The following is a 14,266-nucleotide window of genomic DNA, read 5'->3' as shown; positions in this document are numbered from 1 at the left end:
AAAAATTTTTTTACTAATCATTAAATATTAACCATTCAGGTCCACTTCAAGTGCTTGTTGCATTCTTATGGAATTGGCACCAAGTGCTAGTAACCCTAGTGCCGTCCATCATTTTGAACTTCCCTTTTAATCTTTTCTTTACAGATAGAATAATGAAGTGCCCTGGTCCCCGATGATTATGGTACAATAAAAATATGTTTCAATAAATAAGTCAGTTTGTAATCCTATGATTAAATTAGCTCCGTATTCCACACACACAACAGTGCTGTTTAGTGGAAAAGTTTTTGTCCCAATCCTTTTACTAAAACAATGACGCCATTAGTGCCTACACGTGAACATACGAGAAGCATTGTAGTAAGGCTCTGAGTAAACTGCAACACTGTTACATCTTGTTCATCTAAGACATTACTTGGTCATTCATAACTTTCCCTTCAGTGTTACTTGTTGATCTGAGGCATTGTATTTTATCATAGTCACGGTCATCTAAAAGAACCCCAACATGTCTGGCACTTGCTTATGTTCCACCACAGCATAAATCATAAGCATGTCCTAAATAGAAAAGTAGAATCCACTAGTATCATGGAGGTGTTGCACGTCATGTTCTTCACTTGAGTAGTGACGTCTGTGCTGGAGGCTTGTTTGCAGCAAGATAAGAGTTTGCAACGTTGAGCCGAGAAAAGAAAGAAATGCCGTCCATTGATTCTGCTTTAAATCCCAATGCAAAGACTGTTCAACATGTCACACGCTATGATGACACAGATTTAATTGCCTAACTATAAAGCACTTTATTTATTTATTTATTTATTCGATTTGTTTACTATTTTATCTAAACTAAACTTTTTTCCCCTTCAGAATAAAAACAAGACATAAGACCTAAAGACAATATCTCTGTATTTCCTGGGAATGTACAAGACCAAAACCAAACATGTCCATTATAAATATTGTAAAATGATGCCATTTTTTTACGCCTTCATTAAAGTGCAAAAACAGTACAGCATTAAAAAAAATCACAGTATTAAAATAAAGTTAATATATCAAAAAGTTAACAAGTTTGTGTGTAATGAGACTGCACTGGATGAGAAAAGACTTCAGTTGTGCTCTCATTTTTCCATTGGTAAATCCTGAGCTTATGGGGGATTGTTCATTTAGCAACAACAAAGTTTGCTCCCATTCTAGTAACCCAAAGAAACCAACCGGTCCCATTCTAGTAACCCATAGAAACCAACCGGTCCCATTCTAGTAACCCATAGAAACCAACCGGTCCCATTCTAGTAACCCATAGAAACCAACTGTTCCCATTCTAGTAACCCATGGAAACCAATCGGTCCCATTTTAGTAACCCATGGAAACCAACCGGTCCCATTTTAGTAACCCATTGAAGCCAACTGCCCCCATTTTGGTAACCCATTGAAGCCAACTGCCCCCATTTTGGTAACCCATTGAAGCCAACTGCCCCCATTCTGGTAACCCATAGAAAGCAACCGCTCCCATTCTAGTAACCCTCAGAAACCAACCAGTCCCATTCTAGTAACCCAATGAAACCAACCGGTCCCAATCTAGTAACCCATAGAAACCAACCGGTCCCAGTCTAGTAATCCATAAAAACCAACCGGTCCCATTCTAGTAACCCATAGAAACCAACCAGTCCCATTCTAGTAACCCATAGAACCCACCCGGTCCCATTCTAGTAACACATAGAAACCAACCGGTCCCATTCTAGTAACCCATAGAAACCAACCGGTCCCATTCTAGTAACCCATTGAAGCCAACTGCCCCCATTCTGGTAACCCATAGAAAGCAACTGCTCCCATTCTAGTAATCCTCAGAAATCAATCAGTGCCATTCTAGTAACCCATTGAAACCAACCACTTTCATTCTAGTAAATCCTAGAAACCAACTGCTGTCATTCTAGTAACCCATAGAAACAAATTGGTCCCATTCTAGTAACCCATAAATACCGCCTGCTTCCATTCTATAAACATAGAAACCAACCAGCATTTTACTGGTCTTTTATTTCAAACCAAGCTCTGGGTTACCAGATCTGGAGCAAACTTTATGCCTGCTATACCCAATTCCTACCCAACCATAAACTTACACCGTTTACTAGGAATGTCCTTCATTTAACCAAAAAATACAGTAACACGTTGTCCTATGGATGTAGGATCACAATAGTGTGTAGCCCTTGACTACTCTTGGATTGTCTGTAAAATATAGTGGTACATTTAGAAATGTTGGTTTCACTCACAAAACTGCATTCTTTTGGACAATATTTACAATAGATTTCCTCTATATGTTTTTTAACAACATAAAATAAAAGATCTGGTGGTGGTGTTTTTTTCCATTCTTGTCCTTTATCTTAGCATTTCTTTCAGGTTCAAGCCAGAGTTCATCCATCACAATATGGAGCCCTGCGCTCCTACTGAATCCTATCAAACAACCAATGATTTAACTCCAGAGGTCTACTCAATATACAGAGAGCAATATAATGTGTATGAACCATATGAGATTATGGGGTAACATGTTTAACTTGTCCCAGGGCCTTGTGACCTTTAATGGTTTTTCTCAGTGGTTCACCTTGGTGGCATGGATACAGATAAATAATGAGTGTGTGTATCTACCATATTTAGGGCAGTAGCAGAATGCATACAGTTCATATAGAAATAGCTCTATGTCAGCTTCAAGCAAATCAGGACTAACTGATGATTCTGTTTGGAAATGGGGGGGAAAGAAGCATCTTAATACACCACTAACAGCCCATCTCATCTCTTACTGAATCATCCCATGCAATGCTTTAAAGTCACACAATAATTTCCCTTTAAATGTAAAGCAAACATATATAAAGCTTACACATAATATGTGTACAACTTTGTTCCCAGTAATAACACTTAGGGAGTAATTTAATAAAATATGCTACTCTTGTTACATGTCTAGTAACATTCGAACATCTTATTGATTAGGATGGCTTACTAGACCCCAGCAAGCTTTTTAAAGGTAAGGGCACATGGGCAGATTCGGGATATTAGTCGTCCCGGCAACAAATTGCCTATTCTTGGGGGCAAAAATCTCCCCGAACTGCCTTCCCCTACCTTCCCACCGGCTATAATTAAAAATCGTCAGCGGGATGGCACTCGCAGCGCTTCTTTTTCAGAAGTCACCCGAAAGTTGCCTCACGAGGAAACTTCTGGTAATTTCGGAAGACAAAGCACCGCAAGTGCAATCCCTCTGGCGATTTTTCATTATAGCCAGTGGGAAGGCAGTTTGGGGAGATTGTTGCCCCAAAGAAGAGGAGATTTGTCGTTGGGGCGACTAATCTCCCAAATCTGCCCATGTGCCCTTACCTTAAGGGCCAGTGTTGCACCAGAGGGGGGTCTCAATAAATGGTTTAAATCTTGTTCAGCCTGCAGTCTGTAAACTGCAAGCAACCCAATGCCAACCAAGGGTTGTAGGTTATGTGTACTTTATTCATGGTCATTTTCTTTCCCTGAGCCCACCTTTGCTTGAGATTGAGGCACTCATTGACCTTTCCACTGGCGCTAACTACTACGACCAGCTTTATATTCCATTTCATGACTTTCCCATGGTGCCCTTCTAAATCAGCACAGCCTCTGTATGACTTAGTATAAGAGACATCCAACCTGGTCAACTGGCTCTCAACTCTATCTTCATCATAACTACAAATAAAGCAATCAGAGAGCCAAGAGTTTCATTAAAGTGAGAGAAGCCAAACACATCCAACTGTGCAAAGCCCATTGGCCTATTCTTAGCACTTTATCAACTCAACTTAATATATAGCAGAGTAGTAGTGTTATAATTTGTTCTTCCGTATAAGAGAAACCTGTTTAGAAGGACTACTGGCCATTAAAGGTAGAGGTAACTTAAATGAACTCTGGAGTTATGTGCATTGCTAACTGATAAACACAATGATGGAATGCTTTCCAATTCAGCCATGAGTTGGTCCATTATTCATTTGTACTATTTAATCTCCTGAGTGAGAAACTACGCACAAGTAGATATCATTAAAAGGCTGTTACGAACTAAATCAGCTTGTCCAGAAAGAGGAATACCAAGGTTGTCTGTAAACCTTGCAACAAAACTGCTGGCAACGTCTTAAAAGTGCAGCAGCAAAAACGATCCAATGTTAAATCCACAAAGGTCCCAGTAAGAAATAAAACCCAAAGCGCATCATCTTCACTGCAAAGGCCACACTCAGAAAGATGAATGAGGCACAAAGAGAACGATCACATGACTGTATTTCCAGCACTTACACTGCTGATTTGCAATTGTCTGTTATGGCTAATGGTGCCATTGGGGCACTTGGAAAAGTTGTCCTTCCTGCAGACAATGTACTTTGAAAGAATCTTTCGGAACGTGTAGCGGAAGTCTCTAATTTTATAAGCATATATAATGGGATTGACAACGGAGTTGGCATGGGATAGGATAATCGCCATGTACATCACCCACCCTGGCTTTGTCTTATAAAAATTGGGCTCAAAGAGTGTGATACAGTTTAGAATGTGGATGGGAAGCCAGCAAAAGGCAAACAGACCAACGATAATGGCCAGTGATTTGGCAGCATTGACTTCTTTTTGGAGGGTAGTCCGTGAGCTGTCCGACCCAACGCACTTCAATTCAATTTGTCTGAGCTGCTTACGGGCGACCATGAAGATTTTGATATAGATCCCCAGCATGATCAGGAGAGGGAGAAGCACACAGCCAAAGAAATTGAAGTATACCATGTAGCTCATGGTCACCACTTTTTCAAACAAACACTGAACTGTGCAGTTATGGCTTGTGGCTGGTTCATGAGGACAGTTTTCATCCAATCGGTTCCAGCCCATAAGAGGGATCAAGCCAATTACAAATGATAAGATCCAGAAGACCGCAATGATAGTTCTTGCTCGCTTCCCAGATACCAGACTTTTGTACCTAGAAACACAGGAAAAAAAAATGTTGAATTATAGAGCAATCGAGAAAAAACAATTCTTTGTTTCATAAAATGCAGAAATATTTGTATTAGAAATGTTTCTACAGCAGCTTTCCACCGGAAATAAACTGAAATTGCAGGCGGTAATACCAATGCAACGCTTCATTTTTCCGAAGTTGCCCGAAGTTGTCTCTGGAGGTTTTACTGCTGGCAATTTCAGTTCTTTTCAATGGCGATGCATTTTCGGGAGATTTGTTGCCTGCAGTCATTCATAAATAATCACGGGCGGCAAATCAACCCGACAGCCACTGCCCTTATTGTGGCCAGTTCCCTGGTAGCCTTTATTTCACTGGTTAGTTGGGTTGGCCCTGGAATAAAAAATCAAATCCATGTTTTAATTTTTAGATCTGTGCAGCAAGGTTTATTTTCTGCATCCAGTTTCATGACTCCTTATGCTTTCTTCATTCTGGCGTTTCCTTGTATTAGCCGCTCTTGTGTTTAGTCTGTCCTTGTCTGCACTGGTTCTTACCTCCCCTCAAAACCTGTCCTTTCTCTGGCTCTGACTTTATTATCCAACAACAGTGATAGCAATCCGCCAGGCTTGAACTCTGCCTTATCCACAATTCCACCTCTACCTTCACTGAGCTTCCCAGCTAAAAACCTTAATTAACAACCTGGTTCCACTGCAACTCTGGTGAGATAAATGGAGAGAAAACAGATGTTGAAGCCCCCACCAACTGTTGCAGACAATCTCCCTTGCTTAAATTAAAGAGAATAATGCATTTATTCATCCTTAATATAAAAAATAGGAAACTAAACATGGAGAATAATTGGCCACTGTGGACCTCTATCTCGGACAAGCAAGTAAAAATATTCAAACAACTAGATGGTCTCTCCAAGCACAGTTGAAGTGGCCATACATTTGCCAACCACTTACTCTTCTCCGCACAACTGTGGATGTAGAGAATAGGAGGGGCCACAAATTTTATGGCCACCTTCCTATTGTTTCAATCATTTGTGCAGAGGAGCTGAGCCTCTTCTTCAATTCCTCATCTGCCAATGCAACATGAACTGACCAACATTGTACTTCGGCAGATGACATTTTCTAAATTGCCAGTATAGGGAACCAACCTTAGTACATGGATATTGGTCAGGCTAAGCAGGGCACCATTCACATACCAATACTCATACTGCTATGACTTCTATAACTGCATTTTGAACAATATTGTTGGGAAGTGTAGGGCCAGATTTACCAGACTTTACCTCTTTACAACCAATATCATTTTATGAATAAAAGCTGCTCAGTCCCAAATACCCTTAACGCAAAACAGGGTGCTGCTTAATCGATCACATAATTATAGTTATTGAGCCTCAAAATTAAAAGTGCTCCCCCTGTAATGACTGTGACCTGGGTGTGTAAACCCCAGGTCCGACACTGTAATATAGAACAACTCCTTAACAAGCTGAAACTTTGTAGGGAAAATCACTCACCCAACGTATGTAGTGCGACGCCCCGAACCCATAGCAAGAGGTGTCTGTGCAAATTGTGGAGAATCGGCAATCACTCGAACACCATTTGTAGGGTAAAAGATAACTTTATTTCAGCAGATTTAAAAACATTGATTCCTGACGCGTTTCTTATCCCAAGATACATATTCATAGGCATGTGACGAAGTATCTTAGAATACAAAACGCGTCAGGAATCGATGTTTTTAATCTGCTGAAATAAAGTTATCTTTTACCCTACGAGTGACGTTCGGAGTGCTTGCCAATTCTCCTCCTCCACTCTTTACAACCAACACTAATACAAAATAAACACACATTTGGGATACCTGGGTGCTTAACGTCGAGCATGCCGTCACATTATAAATAAACAAATCATATCAATATCACAATATAAAGTCTATAGGTATAACCGTAATGATTTATGATGTTTGTCAAGTAGTTATATAAAACCGAACAATATTGAGACACTGCAGAGGGATATGAATATTATGTTCCGTGGATCTGGAATATCTCAATATTGATTATCCCATCTTTTTACACATTCTGGATGCAGAAGCACGAAATAAAAATTTTTCTTAAATTTTAGCCAAAGTTAAAAAAAAAATATCTATGAACTTTATATATTTTATATATACAGCATGACCAGCTCAGCTTTACCTCTATATGCAACTATAAACACCCTCTTTTTCCCTTGTGTTGTTTATGATGGTGACTAATACATTTTGCCGACTGATGGATAAATAAGTTCCCTTACATCAAACGAAGAGAAAATGTACATGAGAAATGTATTTACTGAGTGCAGCAAATGTGTTACATGCCGAGTCCCCATCATTTCCAAGCAGCTGATTCTCAGTAATTCCTTTTAGCCTATAGTGTGTTTCATACAACCCAGCAGCCAAGTAGGAAATGGAGTTAATTGTCTCCAGCTTTTACTCCTATAAATAAATAAAAGGCTATAAAGTAATAATGGCAGAAATGACATTATCCAGAGAATTTCCTGCCATGATTTTCTAAAGCCAATCCCTCTCATTTGTCTGATCAAACCTAGGAGGGATACAATTAGAAATGCTTTCTTCATGGTGAGCCCATCAGCACATTTCGATTACAGTATGTAAAAATGGAATGTGCCGATCAGCAGGGCTTTTTCTTTGTTACAGATCCCTGATAATAGTTCTTACAGATGCTTTTCTCTCTTGTGCCACTGCAATAAAATCACACTGAATTCTGCACGTACACTGTGCTTTTTAAGGCCAAACTAGCCTTGAAACATTTCAGTCAAAAGTGCCCTGTTGCCTCTTTGGCTGTCACACCTATGGGCAATTTCCAAGCAAGCAATGAGATAAACATGGGGCATGATGAAATTGTCTTGTTTGGTAGGCTATGTGCTCCCAGCTTCATTTCAAGCACTGCTACCATACGTGAGAGATTGGCTGCTTTTAAATCCAGAATGAAGGAGCCAATAACGAATGAGTCTCTCTTAAGGTGGTCATAGACGTAACAATTAAGGTGGTCATAGACTTAACAATTGCGATCAATTACGTTCTTTCTTGTAAAAGAACTTTCCAAGAAAGATTTTTCATTTCAATACACACGTGTAGAGCTGAATGGTCAGATATACATATAGAAACAATAGAATTCTACCTGTATCTGACCATTCAGCACTAACAATGGCCGATGTTTGGGTCCCTTCAAAGGCACCCGATCAAAATTTTCCATCCAGCCCTGGCCATAGACACACAGATAATATCGTACAAAACAAATTGTTGTCTGATATTCGGTTCGTGTATGGTGGGAAAAGAGCCGACCGATATCGGCAGAAGATTTGGATATCGGTCTGCTCATCGATTGGGCTGCCTTTGAAGGCACCCAAAAATCTTTAGACGTAATTGTCACGTCTATGGCCACCTTTAAGGTGTAGGAAGAGTTGGAACATCAGAAGGTACAGGCTTACGATTTCCCATGACACAACAGTCCATAGGCCACACAAAATTCACCCATAAGCCACTTAACCATTAAATGGCCTAAAACTTGATATCAGAATGAACTTTTACTATGATAAAGATAGATATTCTGATGCTCTTTCTAACCAGAAATGGAAAATGCCCACTTGCCATAATTCAAATTCACTTTAAGTTTAGATCTCTATTTTTTTTATAGTATAATAACCTTTGGATTAGGAAACTTTCCTATTCATAGTACTTCTGTTCATAGTTCCACTAACTGAGCATTAGGGTAAGAAGGACCCTGACAACTAGATAACAGTCGTAATTTGCAGACGTAAAAAAGACCATTTACAAATTGTGTTGGCATAACTTTGTCTATATCATAATTCCAGTTAATTTTAAGGAAGACTGTCTATTCCAAAAATATTTAACAAGATCAGTCTTTTCCTTATTAGAACCTTCTCAATCGTTCCTTATTGGAACTTTTCAGTCTTTCCTAATTGGAACCTTTTCAGTCTTTCCTTATTGGAACATTTTCAGTCTTTCCTAATTGGAACATTTTCATTCTTTTCTTATTGGAACCTTTTCAGTCTTTCCTAATTGGAACCTTTTCAGTCTTTCCTTATTGGAACTTTTTCAGTCTTTCCTAATTGGAACATTTTCATTCTTTTCTTATTGGAACCTTTTCAGTCTTTCCTAATTGGAACCTTTTCAGTCTTTCTTTATTAGAACCTTTTCAGTCTTTTCTTATTAGAACCTTTTCAGTCTATCCTTATTAGAACTTTTTCAGTCTTTCCTAATTGGAACCTTTTCAGTCTTTTCTTATTAGAACCTTTTCAGTCTTTCCTAATTGGAACCTTTTCAGTCTTCTTTATTAGAACCTTTTCAGTCTTTTCTTATTAGAACTTTTTCATTCTTTCCTTATTGGAACCTTTTCAACCTTTCCTTATTGGAACCTTTTCAGTCTTTTCTTATTAGAACCTTTTCAGTCTTTCCTTATTAGAACCATCTGAAAAGGAAAAATGCTGCAAGGGGTTTGAAATTCATTTGCCAGTGGTAAAGCATTTAAACATGATAGAATTAGGGAAAAGTCATTCCAAATATGTCCTGACCATGTTATACATCATGAGATGAGTTTTACACATTCTGGCTAATGCGGATGAACACTCCCAGGTCCCAAAAGCAATATCCCTGATCAATATAGCAGTGAGTTCATGTGAAGGTCTCCCAGATGTTTTTCTTACTAGATCTTAGTCCTTAGGGATGCCATAACTTCCATAGAAATCAATAGAAATTCCCTCTGCAAATAGAATCGCCAGTCCTTGGTGTAACACATAGATCAGTTCCAACCTCAGAAGTTCCCTCATCAGTATGCAAGTATGTGAAGGGTCACAACTGTCAAGTATTGCCTTATTTTACCATTCCAAGAGAAGGATGATACACAAGGATCTGCCACTAGACTAGATAAATATTTACAAAGGCAACACACATTCTGTTACTCATGTTAAGGGATCAAAAAACGAGAAAAGTGCAGACAAAATTAATCAGCCAAAATCTTCTGAGACTGTGTCTCAATCTTAGTGGCCTTCAGCCTGTCCACTCTCCCCAACCCTGGCTTGGGTGCCATTTTGGAGCCATGACTTACTCTTATTATAATGCACTGATCTCTCCAGGACAATTCCTTGTCACCCAATAGTTACCACTGGTCCAGACGGGTCACTGAATTTCACGTATCCACAACCATTGGATCTCATGCTACCAATAATGCTAACAACCCTCTAGGGTTTCCACTAATACTCTACAGACTCCAATGATAGGACTTCTCCACTCACTCAAATGGCAACCGATATAGTGAGTGGCATTAGGCTGATGTATAACCTTTCAGCCCTTATCAATTCTGACAGCTGAAATGCTCCACCTCCTGTGGTTCCAGTGTGCTTGGTTAAAAAGCGGCCATTACCCTTTAACCTTATTTGTAAGCTACATGAACAAATACATGATTATAAGAGCGTACGGTTGCTTAATGTTCTTAAAGCAGTGATGCTCCCTCCATATCTTTATATTGTGGAGGTGCAGGGGGTACAACAACACCCATAACCTGTTCATTGGTTTAAAGGAGTTGTTTACCTTTAAATGAAAGTGATATTCTGAGACGATTTGCAATTGGTTTTAATTTTTTTTATTATTTGCGGTTTTTAAATTATTTTGCTTTTTATTCAATAGCTCTCCAGCTTCCAATTTTAGCCAAATAAACCCTAGTAACCATTCACTGATTTGAATGAGAGACTGGTACATTGGTAAAACAGGACAAGCTCTACATATTAAAATTATTTTGCTGTGGGGCCCAGTAACATTTAGTTACACCTCTGGCTTTATTATACAATCAATATATTGTTAATGCTAAAACAACAGCAACTGTTGCAAAAACATAAGCCATAGGCTCAGTAACATCGAACCTACAGATTCTCAATGCAAATAAAGTGTTTAATTCATTAATTTCATTTACAGGTAAATAAAAAGTAACATGTTTTATGGCTTAATAAACAAACATTTCTCTACAGAATTAGTGAGAGCAAAGATACAACATTGCAGCAACTTACAGGTCAAAAAAAAGGAAATTCCCCAATTTATACATTTTATACTGTGGTTTCCCATAATCTCATGTTTATCTCTGTAGAATAAGTTTCTTGAATCCCTTCCCAAATGTCAATTACAGCTATTTTTTCCCGTGACTATGTACATACAGTATATGGGAATTGGCTTGGCCGTGTCTCATGCAATTACCTGGGAGACATCAGAGTTCAGCAGCTGCGGGTTGTTGAGAGAACCAACTAATACATAAGGCAGCGGCACAATTACATGGGAAATGGGAAATAGCTTTCAACCAGGGTTCCGCATAAGACAACCCTTCAAAGACCCCCAGACCCCCTTTTGATAACATTTACAGTTCCACCCATTTCATTTCATCTTTCTAGAATACAGTAAGGAAGAGCTACATAACTTGGGTAGCCCCCTAAGGTAGGTTTGGGTAACTAAGCCTTTCAGTTGTTGTTAAACTACAAAGTAATCCCCATCAGCCTTCTGAAATACTAAGTTCAGGTAAAAGATGTATGTCTTGTAATTGATTCTAGTTAAGATATAATTAATCCTTATTAATCCATATTATTGGAGGAAAAACAGTCCTATTTAAAAAAAACCTACCCCCCTACCCTACATAGACCCCCCTCCCTCCTCCCCCCAGCCTTAGTGTTACCCCGGGCAAATGCCCCTAATGTTTTGATTACCCCTCGGTGCAGATTTAGGCATCGGAGTTCACAGCAGCCATCTTCAGCCGATTCGATGATCTTCTAAATGAGACCGGCGCTTCTGGAGTTTCGGCGCATGCGCAGTTGTCGCAAAACAGAAAATTGCTCCAACGGCGCATTTGCCGCCACGCCAGCCTCATGCCAAATTTTTCCTGAAGAGAAGATGGCGCCCGTGAACTCCGATGCCTGAATCTGCACCGAGGGGTAAGTAAAACATTATGGCCATTTGTAACACTTAGGCTGGGGGGAGGAGGAAGGTCTATGTAGGGTAAGGGGGTAGGGTTTTCTTAACTTTAGGGCAGAATTCTGCACTGAAATCTGTTTCTCAAAAGAGCAAACTGATTTTTTTATATTTAAATTTGAAATCTGACATGGGGCTAGACATATTGTCAGTTTCCCAGCTACCCCCAGTCATGTGACTTGTGCTCTGATAAACTTCAATCACTCTTTACTGCTGTACTGCAAGTTGGAGTAATATCACCCCCTCCCTTTCCCCCCCAGCAGCCTAACAACAGAACAATGGGAAGGTAACCAGATAGCAGCTTCCTAACACAAGATAACAGCTGCCTGGTAGATCTAAGAACAACACTCAATAGTAAAATCCAGGTCCCACTGAGACACATTCAGTTACATTGAGTAGGAGAAACAACAGCCTGCCAGAAAGCAGTTCCATCCTAAAGTGCTGGCTCTTTCTGAAATCACATGACCAGGCAAAATGACCTGAGATGCACCTACACACCAATATTACAACTAAATACACTTGCTGGTTCAGGAATGGAATTTTATATTGTAGAGTAAATTATTTGCAGTGCAATTTACAAATAAAAACGACATCATAAAATAATGACAGGATCCCTTTAAAGTATGGGGGATCCAAATCATGGAAAGACTCCTTATACGGAAAACCCTGGGTTAGCAGGTGCCATACCTATATACAGTATTTATACAAATATCCATAGTAGGCTTGCGTCTATTAAGAAGCAGAAGATAATTTCCTGTAAGGCCCAAAGCAGATACATTTGAGGGGCTGCTGTTGCCTCAATACACATGAAGATTGGTGCATATTAGCTAAGGGGTTATGTTGTATATTCAGCTGGTTCAGGTCCGGACTGAGAATTAAAATAGGCCCTGGTATTTCAGGTACACAGAGGCCCATTCAGCCCACATAGAGGCCCAAACAGCCCCCACCAGCCCACTAAATACTGACTTTCTATGGCACCTTATAGCAGCCCCTCTGGCATTTGCCAGAACCCACAGATTGCCAGTCCGGGCCTGAGCTGGTTGCACTTATCCTGAAAGGTCTGAAAGGTTCCATTTACATGGGCTCTTCCCTGGCACTGTGCACATAATGAGTAAGAAACATGGCATTCTCCAAACATCTGCCCAGACCTGCCGCTGCTAAATAATGTGCTTCTTATTAGGGGTGGAATTAACTGGCATTGCCCTGACACCTGCCAAGTATAACAGCTTCTATTTCTGCCCGCTCCGAGAGAGAGACGATCCGCTTCCCTGAACACAAATACCGGTGACAGAGGAATTATCAGAGTTGCTTTATGCTCAATTTTTCAGCGCTGAAAGCCACAGGGGGAAGATTTAAAGCATTGGCTACTGGGCGGAACTAATGTGTAGCCAGAGGAGTTCATAGTGGCTAAGAAATCCCTGTGAAATTCTTGTCTCGTCTGAAATATTGCACCAGGCCTGGAAGCGAACGGTAACATTTATGAAATATATAATGTAATTGGTAGAAAGCAAATGGCCGGGCATCTGTTCACATTATGGGAAAGTCCAAATTTTGCTAATAATACAGAGCTAAAAATGCCTGCCGTTTATTTGATGAAATGAGGCAGAATAATTAGATAAAAACATACTGCATGAACGAAAAATAAAAAATAAATCACTTGCCAATGTGAGCGGACGTATAACATGTATAAGTGGCACTGCAGCTGCTGCACAATCTCCGGCAACTGCTGCACAATCTCCGGCAACTGCTGCACAATCTCCGGCAACCTGCTGCTGTCTCTAAGCAGTCTGCAGCCCTCCAGCTGACAAAAACAGCCAACAACACTACTTAAGGTAGCACAGGGCCACCATTAGAAGGGCCCATACTATGTTTGCTGAGAGAGCCCTATTATAAACCTATTGGTCACCTGGTTTAATGGCACTGCCAACCAGACTCAGATTTGTAAAAAGGCCACAAAGGCTGAGGGGGGTAGGATTTTAGGGGTGCTATGCTGCTCAGCTGAATTATTTCTAAAGCATTGGGGACACAAGGAGATTTAATCGTTTTTTTTACATTTCCCACACACCAATCACCATTGCTACAGACCAGACAAAGGAAGTTTGAGGATTCACACAAGTGAAGGGAGGGGGGCAGTGGTCCTAGGGGCAGGCCCGGACTGGCAATCTGTGGGTTCTGGCAAATGCCAGATAGGCTGCTATAAAGTCCCATAGAAAGTGAGTATTAAGTGGGCTGTTTGGGCCTCTATGTGGGCTGATTGGGCCTCTCTGTACCTAAAATGCCAGGGCCTATTTTAATTCTCAGTCCGGACCTGCCTTGGGGCATCCGCTATGCAAATCCGGCAATGGAA

The 14,266-nt window shown here is 40.2% G+C and overlaps 1 protein-coding gene across 1 annotated transcript in view; it reads right to left on the bottom strand.

Moving 5' to 3' along the window:
• Positions 1–874: 874 nt before the first annotated feature.
• Positions 875–14,266, bottom strand: part of adora2b.S (adenosine A2b receptor S homeolog) — a 44,031-nt gene continuing 30,639 nt past the window's right edge. The window contains exon 2 of the mRNA XM_018248809.2: positions 875–4,926. Coding sequence (XP_018104298.1) covers positions 4,239–4,926 — 688 coding nt within the window. The 3' untranslated portion in view covers positions 875–4,238. The remainder of the gene's footprint in view (positions 4,927–14,266) is intronic.

This window comes from Xenopus laevis, chromosome 2S, assembly GCF_017654675.1.
Source record: "Xenopus laevis strain J_2021 chromosome 2S, Xenopus_laevis_v10.1, whole genome shotgun sequence".
NCBI classification, from domain to species: Eukaryota; Metazoa; Chordata; class Amphibia; order Anura; family Pipidae; genus Xenopus; species Xenopus laevis.
The sequence above is the reverse complement of the archived record's forward strand: the minus strand, read 5'-3'. Positions and strand labels throughout refer to the sequence as shown.